The sequence below is a fragment of the Glycine max genome, chromosome 19, assembly GCF_000004515.6.
Source record: "Glycine max cultivar Williams 82 chromosome 19, Glycine_max_v4.0, whole genome shotgun sequence".
Taxonomy (NCBI): Eukaryota; Viridiplantae; Streptophyta; class Magnoliopsida; order Fabales; family Fabaceae; genus Glycine; species Glycine max.
Genome location: NC_038255.2, coordinates 3,719,694 through 3,733,119, shown reverse-complemented (window position 1 = coordinate 3,733,119; position 13,426 = coordinate 3,719,694). Strand labels below are relative to the sequence as shown.

Genomic DNA, 13,426 nt, shown 5'->3' with positions numbered 1-13,426 from the left:
TCTAGGCTGTTTCATGAATCTGTTGATCAAGCTTACTGTAAAGCAGATATCAGGTCTGCTATTGCATAAGTATCTCAGGGATCCAATCAATTTCCTGAACTCAGTTGCATCAGCCAGTTCCTCTTCAGGATCCTTCTCCAACTTAAGCCATGGTTTAGCTAGTGTGGAAGCAGAATTGCAATTCAGCATACCAAATCTCTTGAGAATCTCCTGTGCATATCTACTTTAGTGCATAAGCACTCCCTTCTGGACTTGGTTAAACTCTAATCCAAGGAAATGTGATAATTTCCCTAGATTAGTCATCTCAAACTCAATCATCATGAACTGCTTGAAACCATGAATCTCCTCTTCACTGCTGCCAGTCACAAGTAGATCATCTACATATAGACAAACCAGTAGTAAATTGGTTGAGCAATTGGCTCTTACATACACACCATGCTCACTCTTGCATTTGCTGAATTTTTGTTTGGCTAAGACTCCATCAATCCTCATATTCCAGGCCCTTGGTGACTGCTTTAAACCATATAGGGCTTTTCTAAGCCTACACTTTATCTTCATGCTTTTCTTTCTCAAAGCCCGGTGGTTGTAGTATGTACACTTCTTCTCCTAGATATCCATTCAAGAAGGTTGATTTAACATCCATTTGGTACATAGGCCAACCCCTATTACTGGCAGCAGCTACAATCATCCTCACTGTCTCCAATCTTGCCATAGGGGCAAACACCTCATTATAGTCAATCCTCTCTTTGTGCAAAAATCCTTTTGCCACCATCCTAGCCTTGTACTTGGCTACCTCCCCATTTGGTTTATGTTTTATTTTGTATACCCACTTAACACCTATGGCCTTCTTTCCCTTTGGAAGTTTGACTAACTCTCAGGTCCCATTTTTTTCAATTGACTGCAGCTCTTCTTTCTTTGCTTCTACCCATTTCCTCTCTTTGACAGCTTGTGTAAATGAAAGGGGCTTGACATCAACAAACAATGCAACATGCACTTCTTCACAGGGTAGGAACTCACCTTCATCAGTAACCTTATCATCTGTGTATACTTCAAAGTGTGGAAGTCTTGATGAGGGGACCCTGGTTCTTTTGGCCCTGCTGCCCCTTCTTGATTCTGATTGACCTAAACCATTGTCTCATGGTCTGCATCTTTATAGTCATTAGCTAATTCTAAAGCGGAATCATTCACTTCAATCTTAAGATCCTACTGCCTTGGATAAGTTTCTGTAGCAATGCTTTCCAGGCTTCTACTTTCATCAAAGGTTACATCACTGCTGATCACCACTTTCTTTGAGCTGCAATCATAAAGCCTGTACCCACCAGTATTGTGATAGCCCAACATGATCATCTACTCAACCTTCTTGTCCAGTTTTCTCCTCAGTTGATCTGGAACATGCTTGAAACACAAGCACCTAAGCACTCTTAGATGCTTGACATTGGGCTTACTTCCACTCCAAGTTTCTTCAGGGGTCACACTCTCTAGCTTCTTTGTTGGACATTTGTTGAGCAAATAAGTTGCTGTTGACACTGCCTCACCCTAGAATTCCTTTGGCAAATGGAAATTCCTTAGCATGCACCTAATCATGTTGACTATAGTTCTATTGAATCTCTCAGCTACACCATTATGTTGTGGTGTGTAAGAAGGTGTGATCTCATGAATAATGCCCTCATCCTCACAGAATTTCCTGAACTCATGTGATGTGTATTCACCACCACCATCTGATCTAAGCTTTTGTATCTTGTTTCCATTTTATGTTTCTACCATCACCTTGAATCTTTTGAAGGTGAGAAACACTTCACTCTTCCTGCTCAGCAAGTAGATCTATACCTTTCTTGAGTAATCATTTATGAAGGACACAAAGTATGAGCTCCCCCTATAGAGACTTTCTCAAAAGGGCCACACACATCAGTATGGATCAAATTTAGAGCTACTGAAGACCTAGTTGAAATTTCAGTATTATAGGACTTCCTTGGTTGTTTAGATTCACAGTAGTTGTCACACACTTTACTAGGTTGTTGTATATTAGCAATTCCTGTAACAACCTTACTATTGCTCATCATTCTAAGCCTTTTAAAGTTCAAGTGACCATACCTCTTGTGCCAAAGCCAGCTTTTAGTATCCTCAGTGACTGAGAGGCACTCTTGATCTTGTTGAATTTGGATTTCAATCTTAAAGGTCTTGTTGCTTGACATAGGTGCCTTGATAATCATCCTACCCTTCAGATTAAAGATTTTCATGTGGTGGTCCTCAAGCATTGTTATGTATCCCTTCTCAAGCAGTTGTCCCAAACTCAACAAGTTGTTGTGCATAGTGGGTACATAAAGGACTTCATTGATCGAGGACTTTTTTCCATTCTTTCTGTGGATCAGCACCCTCCCAAGATCTTCTGCCTTGATTGTGTTGTTGTCTACAAACCTAACATTCTTCTTTATAAATTCATCTAGATTAATCAGTCAGTCCTTCTTCCCAATCATGTGGTTTGAGCACCCTGTATCCAAGTACCATTCAGTGTTGGTAGCCTTATCTGAGTCATTTGTCACCATCAAAAGGACCTGATCATCTTCTGAGTCACTCTCCTAAGCCAGTTGTGTTTGATCATCTCTTGCCTTTTGTTGCTTCCTAACTTTGCACTGAATTGCAAAATGACCCCATTCTCTGCAATACTAACATTGAATTTGTTTTCTTCTGGAGTTACCACTCTTACCACTATGAAGAAAACCCATTTGCCTTAATTGTGACCCACTCTCATCATGATTGGTTTCATCAGCACTTGAATCATCAATGCCATCCTCTCTTGTTCCTTTCAATTTGTGGCTTTTCGATTTGACCTTCCCTTTACTACTGCCTGAGCCATTTTTGTATCTTCTCCCACTCTTAGTAAGTAAGGCTTGTTCATATGACCTATATGTTTCCCTCTCTTTGATTTGTTGCTCATGTGCTTCAAGAGAGCATTGAAGCTCATCCAATTTCATTTCTGTAAAATCCTTAGATTCTTTTATAGCAGCAACCACATAATCAAATCTTGAGCTCAAGGTTCTTAAAACCTTTTCTACAAGATCTTGATACTTCAAGTTTTCACCACAAGCCATCATCTGATTTGATAGGCCCAACACACAATTTAGATATTCTACTATACCTTCTTTCTCATTCATATGTAGTAGCTCGAATTGACACTTCAAGGTTTGCATCTTAACTCTCTTCAACCTTTCTAACCCAGCATAAACCTTTGCAAGAATGTCCCAAGCTTGCTTGGCTGATGTAGCCGAGACAATCTTGGCAAAGTTTTGAGGATCCACACACTGGTGAATGAGGAAGAGGGCCCTACAATCCATTTTCTTGGATTCTCCAAACATTCTTTTTTTGTGCTTCCCCTGCATCCTTCTCTAGTTCCTGAAGTCCTATCATAACAGTCTCAAGGACATCCTGCATTTCGAAGATAACTTTCATTTAAATGCACCATGCATCGTAGTTCTTCCTATCCAGGATTGGTAGATGCGCTGAAGGCTCATTCCCATTCATCTCTACAACACTAAAGCTTCGAGGATCCCGCACTGGGACCAAACAAGACTCTCCCAGGATTGTTGAAACCAAAAGCTCTTGATACCACTGATAGGCCCGATGCTTACAGCACCCTCAAGCTAGAAACCAAAATTGAGTCTTGAATGATGAAGACAAATGAGGAAGATAGTGAACAAGGAAACTAAATTATGTAAATGAATAGAAAGATTGCATTAACCTTTTATAGAAACAATAGTTTCACATTTATATAGCTAGCATAGGAACTATGCATTCTAAAACCAAGTTGCAGATCATTTCTCTAACAGAATTACCTGAAATAATAGAAATACCCAAAATAACATAAAACTAACAAATTAACTACCAGGTACAACTTATCAAGGGTTGAATTGATAACTATTACAAACTCCAAGCTTCAACAAAATAGAGACTTTCTCAAGTCAAGAACTCTGATCTTCTTGAGGAACTCTAGGTTTCAAATCGTGCCATAGTAAGCATGGGATATATTGAATAACAATTATAGGGAGAACCCATGCATTGATCTTAATGATGTGTGTAATGAGACAATGAATGATGCAAAATTCGAAAGCTTTGCTAATATTTTGTCACCCCTTGGAAATTGTTGCTCTTTTAGTCTAATGGCAGTTGAATCTTTTCCCTCTGCTTCAATGCCCTCTCAGTCAATGGCATTGGCTTCAACTAGGACTTCTACACCCTGTGGGACAAAGTGTAAAGTTGTTATGGTTGATGTCACTGATACACAATTTGATAAGTTCAACACAGGTCTTGATAACGTGGTTGAAGCGATTGGGTGTGGTAGTGTATATGCTTTAAAACAATCAAATGTAGCTGAGAAACAAGTCAATATTTCTGAATGTCAAGTTATTGCAATTGAGAAGTGAAATGAGCTTTTGAGGAGGACCAATGCATTTCAGTATTCAGAGGGGGACATTTGGGAGTTATTGGAAGGAATGAGTTCAACTAACCAGCCTTTAATGGAGCAATGTTATGACTATTTATGTAGCAACCAATCCGAGACCCAAAGATTGTTTAGTATGCCTTCCCATTTGCAATGCAATCATCTGATCAAATTGATGAAGGATCCAACCTCATTGCCTAGTGATAGTTGTGTTGAGTAATGAACTTTGATGTCTATGGCACTATTATCTTATGAGCTCCATTAATGTGTTTTGAACTTGTGATAGGCCTATGTGTAGGTAAGATTTTTTTTTTTTTTGGTTATGAGTTCTAGTGATGTGAAATCTATTTTGTGTTAAGGCAACTCCTTTGGTTCACATGTATCTTTAATTAAGACGAATTTTCAGTGATGGGTTGTAATGTTGATAATTAATTTGGTTGCTATTAGGGATGGATGAGTGTTATGTTGGGGGACCTTGCCCCCCTGAATTTTTTTGTTTAAATTGTAAAGTTAATAGAATCTTTTTTGTTTAGGAAAAAAAATAGAATCTGAATGTTATATTTTGTAAAATTTTAGTTATTAGGTAATCAATTTTTTTGCTTAATCACTAATTATGTTATGGTTCTCTCTTATTATATTTTTAACTTTTTTTATACATATTATATCTTTCACTTAATTATATTGAAAATAGATTAAACCCTACTTTTAGGAATTCTTATTTTTTCAATCTCATATGAAGAGCAAGTGCCGCTAAGAACTGGGGAGTAGCAGTTACGAATAATGAGCAAAGCTATACTACATAGGTACTCGACAAGGACACCCAATACCTATCCGGACCCACAACTACAACACAACACATGTCATACATTAATCGGTTACAAAGTTGAATATTCTCAACCCAACTTAAGACCATTGACCCTAGTTGATAATAATCATTGGATTAAGGGTCCTAAGTATGATTAGAGAGTATATTGCCTAGATGGTAATCAATGCATATAGCCTCAAAGATCTAAGGCCCAACAAGGTTAGTATATAAAGCAAAGAATCACCAGGTAAAAATTACTATTCATTTGAATATATTTCTGTTATAGAATTTATAACTCTGAGCCAAACCTTCACTTGAATGTCAAAATGTCTTTTACAAATATCTGTATTTATAACAGAGATACACATTAAGAAAAATTAATAAAAAGAAGACTATTTAGTAGAGTTGAAGACCCTTACCCATAAGGAATAATATATTGTCCATGTGAGTACAAAAGCCAAAATAGTTGCACAAATATAATTATTATATAATTATATATTAAAGTGAAAACTAACAACAATTTACAATATGCTATTCGTATACTTTTAATTGGAGTTTTGTTACTGGGAAAAGATAAAAAGCTAATCACGAAATGCATAATTATTATTACTACTTTTTGTAAAATATAGATTTTTTCTCTCTAAAATATAAATATTTACCGTATGTTAGATTGAACTTATTGGTTTGCTTCTAGTTGTTATTTGTGAGATTTGTAAAATTGTAATTATATTTTTATTATATTTTATCTTTACACGTATTATATCCTATATATTTTTAGAATAATCTTGTCATCATTTATCGGATTGATATCTGGTACATGTATCCTAAAATTTTTGTATAAAAAATTTGATGTATTTAATGTATTAATATTTAGTGGATGAATTTTATTCTTTATAGTTGGAACCCAGTCAACCCATCCTACCTCCATTCATGGTTGCTATATTACATAATTCATGTTCAACAAAATCAACGGAAAGTAGAAAAGTTACTTGATAAATGAAAGTTAGTAGTATGAAGTTTTTAATCTAACTTATTAAATTATAAGTGTTGAATAAAATTAGTTATTGAAGTAGATAAAAAAAATACAAAATAACATATTTAAAAAATGTAATAAAAACATTGAATAAATATTTTAAGGATAAGAAGAGAATAAAATATAAGAATTGAAGTTAGAAATTAACGTTTTAAAAAATGATATTTTAAAAATCGCTAAAAGCTACTAAAAATGCAAGAAATAACTTAAAAACTTTATTTACCAAACAGTCAAACAAACTTTCCAACTAGTAAAAAAGATTAAAAGCTAACTGAAATAACTTGTCTAAAATAGCCTATGTGACTTGTGAATCAAAGCTAAATTTCATGATTTTGCTATTATGTAGTTATTTTATTTTATTGAGAAATGTTAATTTGTTAGTTTTGTTACAGATGGAGATATATGAATCCACAACCTCTTTTCCCTTACTTTTCCAACCATTGGGTCAATCTTATATCTCCTTGCTATTATGGAGTGATGGACAGCTGTTTGTCTAATATGGAGGGATAAATGATATGTTGACATTATCTCAGTTTCCAAATCTATTATACAGGAGATCATGATGTCAATTTTGATGACCAATGCTTTCTTTTTTATTTGGCTATTGCTTCTTTTTTCGTTCTGCTTCAATTTGGATTTTAAAATTGTAATGTTCTTCTCAGGTTATGGGACTAAATTGCGCAACATGAGAAGAGTCTGCAGCAGAGGATTTTTTCCCTTCCCTTCCCATATTTCATATTTCATTTATGTTAGAACCGCTCACTATGTTGAGGCTGACCTATGGTGGGTTGTGGTGGTGATTCATAATAATATTTTATTTGAAGCAGAAACGTTGCAAATGCCAAGTATGGTCAGTTGAGTTATGGTTTGCACCTAACATAATTTTTAGTTTTATGTTTGGAAGTACATGTTACTTTTATGTGCAATCATAAGGACCATAGTCGGATTTATTATTGTGCCTGTTCATTGGAATTATAGGATCAAAACCAGTTAACCAGTTGAAAAGAAAATAAAATCGAAACCAGTTAAGTAACAAAAAAGCAGCTGTGAATGGTAAAATGGCTTATAGTGCTCTGTGATGTAAATATCCTGTTTTAAAAAGGTTAAAATATTCATTTACTCAACTTCATTATTTTATTACTTCCCAACTAATTTTAATTCACATTTTTTTTATTTTATTCTCATCTATTTCTCTTCAATCAAATCACCTATATTTTTATTCTATTTTTTTTCTCTTCCCACCAATTCTCTTCTTTTCCCTCCTCACAACCAAATAACCCCTCAAGATGAAATTGGTCATTTACCCAAAATTAATATCAACACCAGATAGGTGAATTGGTGTAATTTTTAGGCTTTAAGTTCAAAGGTTTCTTGTGTGAGATGTAAAAGCTTTTAAAAAATAATGATTATTTCACTGAAATTTAAGGTGAACCAAAGACATTACACTTCACATAGAGTACAATTCAGAGTCGTCTGTTGATTGAATTTAAGATCATGATCATGGATCATTAAAGATTTGAGGGAAAACTATAAGAAAAAAACATTCATGGACACAAAAGCCACTAATACAGGTAAGTTTTTTCTCCCCAATTTCAAGGACAGGTAAGTAGAGAAATTTAACTTGAAAGTCAGATGATTAGCATTACGCAAAACCTTACGAAGTCAAATGCAAATCAATCTATGACATCTGATAGCTTGAAATAGACTCAATCTCAACTTTGAATATGGAATTCAAAGGTATCAAATACATAATGACACTCATAATCATAAAACTATAACAAAATACACAATCAATCAACGTTTATCAAATTGGTTTGTCTTACTTTGATTCTCAAACAGAAAAATCTATGAATATCTGGATCTTAATGCATATAGCTACAAATGATCTAATGAGAACAATAATATCTGGGAGAATTTGGACTATTTCATTTTTTTAGCATAATAGTCGTTTTCAAGTAATGTTTAATCGATTACATATATCAATATTCGATTGATTGGTCACTTGAGGTTATTGACAAAAAAGATTGATCTCTATATATCATTTTAACATTAAAATCATTTACTTCTCAACCATTTACACCAAATCTGCACATGGAAGCTCAAGGTTTCAAGCTGGAACTACCTTTTCATCTATCGTTTTAGATAAGATATGCACAATGCAGGAAATGATTCCGATGTAACCAGCAGTTCCATTTTTTGTCCATTGTAACCATCATTTTAGTCATTTGGTTATTGCCATTCCAACAACATATGAAGACCTTTGTCTCTTAGAAACATGGTGAACAAGAGAAGCAGAAACACCAACTTTTACCACTTTTCTTTGGTGCTTTTTCTGTTTTAGGACTAGGAGGCTGCTGTGGCTTCTCTGGCTGCTGCTCCTGCTTTTCTGACTCTACTGTTGACGAACTAGTTCTTCCTCCTTCTGCTGTCAATCTGAAAGAATTCAAGAAGAAAATGATTGTCAATAGCAGGATATCCCACCCTCTAAACAAATCAAATTAACTATTGTGCTACTTGAAGAACAAAAACTAAACAGGAAAGATAAATGAAGTTGAAATGATTAGTGCACATCTATTAATTTATCGTTCACATTTAGTGAAGATTAAAGTTCATGACTAAATTTTTTGATAGATGTGAAAAACTATCCAAACAAAATGCAGGTAGTATGGTCAACTGATTTGAAAACATTCTAAAACCAAACCTTGAGAAGCTGGTCATGACATGAAGTAACAAGACTAAAGACTTGCACATCTAATTTCTGTAAAATATCTTCCAAAAAATTTAGTGATGGCAAATTTCTACAGTAAGATATTTTTGAAGTTATCAATACAAATAGCATGAGTTATTGAAAAAGTACATTTTACATCCAGTGTAAGTTTGGTTCCATGACCTCAATCATGCGTTATTGAATGCACTTCAAGCCAAAAGCTACAAACTACAAAGAGTAGCTTTATTGAGAGTATATACGCCAATCTCAACACGTTGTTAGTGATTACTGCTGGATAGTATGAGTCATTAGCAAGCTCTTCAGAAATTGGAAGAACTAGTCTGCATATGTATTACACATTACTCTTTCTTAAGATTCCATCAAACAAGAATTTCTATTTGATTTCAATCATATTTCAGAGCAATTTGAGACAGCTATATGCTTCTTATTGTGAGCTTTGTGTGTGTGATAAAAACACATTCCTAGTCTTCTAATTTGCATGCATGAAATATCCACCCTCCTTAGGGAAGTCATAGCATAATGATAAAACACTGATATAAGCAAGATATGATGAGAACTCACATAGGAAATTGAAACGAACGTGTGCTCATATTGCTTTCCACCGAACGGTATGAAACACTTGCATAGTTCTTGGCTTCCCCATTAGGGATCTTTGCTTCTTTAGAATGATCATCTGGATATTTGTCCAACACTACTTCATCAGTGCCAATTTCTTCTGAATTTTCTGTTTTCTTGAGGTCAACAACTGAACCTGCTGATTCATGTGATGTTTTGTCATGGTCATGCCCCCTAATCGAATCTGCGGTTTCACTTGATGAATCTGATGACACAGACTGTCTCTCCATGTCCACATTTTTTTCTTTAGCAGGTACCTCTTGAACAGATGGCAATGTTGCGGGCATGTTGGGCAAATCACTAGTCCTAGGCAATTCCCCAGATTTGTTGTTGAATGCAAAAGCATAATCCCTTGAGAAACTGCTGTTTCCTAATTGTATGCTGAATAGTGATTCATTTGAGGCTACACTCCATTCCATAGGACTTGTAGGTTTATTGAATACAGAAGAGGGGATTCTGTTTGGATCATAGCCAGGAGAATTCATAAACTGAACTGGAGGAGATTGAGTTACTGACCCTCCTTGAAAGCTCCATACAGGCGAGCCGTACAAACCGTACTTGGAATCAACATTGTTTATGCTATTGTCATTGTCAGTATCATCTGAATCTAATGAGGATTCAGATGAAACTGAAGAACTTGAATGCCTGTGATTGGGAAAATCATCATCCTCAGGAAGATCAAAATGCACTTTTAGTTTCTTACCACTTCCTTTCTTGTTCTCATAATTCAAGAAGGCCATCAATTTTGGAACTCTACAAAAGCAAGACAAGTAGCACTTTTAGACCACAATTGTGACAGAATGTCTAGCCATGTTGCATACAATTTTGGTAATAGAATTAGCAAGCTCTTGTAACAGATTATCTTTTGCCTCTCTAAGAGAATTTTAATATAGGCCATGCACATAAGAACTACAACACATTACATGCATCCTTATATAAGAAGAGATTATTTGCATCATTGGCATACAACATGTGATCTTCTTGTAAAATAATAAACAAATACCCTTTTTCTTATTGTACAATCACCAAATGAATTATTGGGGAAAACCTATAAAACTTACTCAAATTTTTAGAATCAATTCTGGAAACCCTGTAGCTTCAATTTACGACGATCCTTCAATCAAAATATTGGTGCAAGATGAGGTTTATTATGAGATTAACATGTTTTGCAACACAATTCAGGAGATGGAAAATAACAAAGAAAATTAAGATGAAAATTTAAGAAAAAGGGAGAGAAGCTGGCATGGGGAGAAGCTGGGTTTTGGGGGGTATGTGAATTTGTCTATGGAGAAACACAGAAAAGTTTGACAATGCAATGATGATAAAGAAAGGCAAGGAGAGAATCTCGGGAACTACTCCGCTAATGTAACAGAGTGATTAATTAATGATGACAGAAGAACTCAACCAATTTTGGTAATCGTTAGACCTTAGATGGTTAATGCCTAATGAAAATGTTTCATTAAACTACCAAAGATTATATTAAAACAAAATATTATTTTGATTAGCTTTGCATGATTTCTAATAATTTTAAAGTCTATCCATATATCGTTCACATAGAAGAATTTATACCTTTATATCTTTTGTTGGTGATTATCTATACATTCATACTTAATATAGCTTATTTTTAATTGTCAAAGAAGGTTCTTATATCTGATCATTTAATTCTTATTGTTAATTTCTTATACGTAAATCTGATGAACAAAAATTGCCTTTTTTGGCATATGTTCTGTAAACGTGTTTCAAAGCCTTGAGAAATCTTAACCAAAAATCCAAAAATAGAGGGTAGCCAAAACAACAAAAACAAAGGGTGGGTGTGGACAAGTAATGTACAGAAGGGCAATGTTGAAAATATGATAAGAATGGAGGGTACTTAGAGAACTAGAATAAAAGAAGTTATCTCTAGAGTTTGTGATTGTAATTGGCACAGGCTATATGGATTATGTATTTGGTCTGATTGTATAAAGCTTCAAAAACATGAAAGAAGCTTAGCACAAAATATTTGCTATGGTAGGTGTTTTGCAGTCTCAGCCCTTCAATGTTGGAGTTCGTTCCCTCATCTGTAAGCTATGCCCTTATCATTATTAGCCTTTTAAAAATTACCTTTTTAGCACAGAATGCCAAACAGGTTGACATGTTTGCAACTGAAAGAGAACACTTGTTCCCTTCTTGTTGCTAATGATTATGCTAAGAAGTTGCAGTTTTGAGAGCATTTACATGATTCATTCATAACCATAACAGGCAGTTAAGTTTTTGAACCAAATGAAAATTTTAGTTTATGAGTAATCTAAGCGTTTATTTTGTTCTTCTTGTTTTAGAGAAATAATTGCTTGTTATTTTACCAGCATGTGAAGAATAAACGTTTATTTCCCTTAAAAAAATGTGATACCAAACATGCACTAAAATTAAAGGTATATGTAGCCTTATGTAGAAAAACCATGGTCTTCTGTTTACTGTGTTAGTTTTCTGATCATTTGCAGCTGCAGAAAGTTACTATATTCAGAATCGCTTAGTCTATATAACATCACCAGGCATAGTTAAATGTTTTAGTTCTTCAATCCATCAGAGACTGCCTCGAGTTACAGGTGATTGCAGAAGTAAAACTAAGGTACATCTATGCACTATGCTCTAAAATCTTAGTGTTATTGTGAATTCTTAGCTACAACAACTATGATTTGCAGAAATATATGTTGCTCATTGGCCCATTTATTCAAAAAATGAATTCTCGGTACAAAGTTCCCAAGTCCTATGAAATGTTATATGGGTTGAATGCTTCAATTTAAGAGGATATCCAATGTAGTAGCCTTACAAACATGTTAAACTATATAGTAGGAGTTTAATTTTTATAATCTGTTAGTGTAAAGATTTATATTATCAACTATTTGTTTTTTTTGTTACCATGTTATTCGTATGGAGTATCTACGGACTAATTTTTTCCAGAGAATCTGACAGACCACCTTTAGTGGAATTCTCTTTTCCCAATCACGTTTTTCCTATCTACAAGATTTCAATTCAAAATCCTATTTAAGGAGATTGAGTTCAGTATCCTTCAGACTAATTATTTTTTGGTATATTATCAACTAATTATAAACTAACTTAGATATGACTTTTAAAATAATTGTTACAAAAATAAATAATCTTATTATATATCACTATCTATGATTAGCTGAAAGAAAATCCATGCATTCTAATTAAATTCATATAGTGAATCCAAGTACATTATCTGCTTTTTGTTGTAACAATGAACATGCATTTGCTATGATAGGTTTTTGCATTGAGGCGGAGAAGAAGGGCAAATGAGAGAACTGAAACGTATGTGCTACTAGAACCAGGGCAGGATGAGAGATTTGTTTCTGAGGAAGAGTTAAAGGCAACGTTGAAAGAGTTGTTGGAAAATTGGCCTGGCAAGGTTCTTCCCCCTGATCTTTCAAGATATGAGAACATTGATGATGCTGTTTCTTTCCTAGTGAGATCCGTTTGTGAACTTGAAATTGATGGAGATGTTGGCTCAATCCAATGGTATGAAGTTCGTTTGGAGTGATAGTTCCATTAGCCATTTCATTTGTGCAATGTTAGCTTGGTTAATTATGACCTACCATTCTCTTGTTGTAACGGACACAACACATGTTAATTTAATGCTAGAGCAGCACCCTCATAAGATATATAATTTTTTCATATAAAAAAATTGTTTACTCAATGAAAAAAATAGTCAAAAAGAGGTATGGTTCAGAAAATTTTACACGAGAAAGGAATAATATAATTTTTTTTATTTATAGGAATTAAATACAATAACAAAAAATTTATAATACTCAC

At 34.3% G+C, this 13,426-nt stretch overlaps 3 protein-coding genes across 3 annotated transcripts; 1 reads left to right on the top strand and 2 right to left on the bottom strand.

The window, feature by feature from the left end:
* Nucleotides 1-2,453: 2,453 nt before the first annotated feature.
* On the bottom strand, nucleotides 2,454-3,332 carry LOC102661380 (uncharacterized). The gene is made up of 2 exons (XM_006604920.1): nucleotides 2,696-3,332; nucleotides 2,454-2,524 (listed from the first exon to the last, which is right to left on the bottom strand). The coding sequence occupies exons 1-2, from the start codon at nucleotides 3,330-3,332 to the stop codon at nucleotides 2,454-2,456; spliced, it is 708 nt and encodes a 235-aa protein (XP_006604983.1).
* Nucleotides 3,333-8,280: 4,948 nt separating this feature from the next.
* LOC102661247 (uncharacterized) lies at nucleotides 8,281-10,916 on the bottom strand. The gene is made up of 3 exons (XM_006604919.3): nucleotides 10,678-10,916; nucleotides 9,563-10,369; nucleotides 8,281-8,706 (listed from the first exon to the last, which is right to left on the bottom strand). Exons 2-3 carry the CDS (start codon nucleotides 10,354-10,356, stop codon nucleotides 8,541-8,543), a joined length of 960 nt encoding a protein of 319 aa, XP_006604982.1. The 5' UTR covers nucleotides 10,357-10,369; nucleotides 10,678-10,916; the 3' UTR covers nucleotides 8,281-8,540.
* Nucleotides 10,917-11,536: 620 nt separating this feature from the next.
* Nucleotides 11,537-13,275, top strand: LOC100801516 (protein CHLORORESPIRATORY REDUCTION 7, chloroplastic). Its single transcript, XM_003554867.5, has 3 exons — nucleotides 11,537-11,675; nucleotides 12,094-12,221; nucleotides 12,879-13,275. The coding sequence occupies exons 1-3, from the start codon at nucleotides 11,621-11,623 to the stop codon at nucleotides 13,152-13,154; spliced, it is 459 nt and encodes a 152-aa protein (XP_003554915.1). The 5' UTR covers nucleotides 11,537-11,620; the 3' UTR covers nucleotides 13,155-13,275.
* Nucleotides 13,276-13,426: the final 151 nt, after the last annotated feature.

Bases quoted from the DNA above. Each gene is read 5' to 3' on its own strand.
- LOC102661380 (XM_006604920.1), bottom strand. From the start codon at position 3,332: ATGGATTGTAGGGCCCTCTTCCTCATTCACCAGTGTGTGGATCCTCAA. The intron at 2,525-2,695 runs GTAACTCCAGAA...CAAATGACTCAG, and splicing joins TCTTCATAGTGGTAAGAGTG to ATAAGGCTACCAACACTGAA.
- LOC102661247 (XM_006604919.3), bottom strand. From the start codon at position 10,356: ATGGCCTTCTTGAATTATGAGAACAAGAAAGGAAGTGGTAAGAAACTA. The intron at 8,707-9,562 runs GTGAGTTCTCAT...GAATTCTTTCAG, and splicing joins CGTTCGTTTCAATTTCCTAT to ATTGACAGCAGAAGGAGGAA.
- LOC100801516 (XM_003554867.5), top strand. From the start codon at position 11,621: ATGGTAGGTGTTTTGCAGTCTCAGCCCTTCAATGTTGGAGTTCGTTCC. The intron at 11,676-12,093 runs GTAAGCTATGCC...GATCATTTGCAG, and splicing joins TGGAGTTCGTTCCCTCATCT to CTGCAGAAAGTTACTATATT. The intron at 12,222-12,878 runs GTACATCTATGC...TTGCTATGATAG, and splicing joins ATTGCAGAAGTAAAACTAAG to GTTTTTGCATTGAGGCGGAG.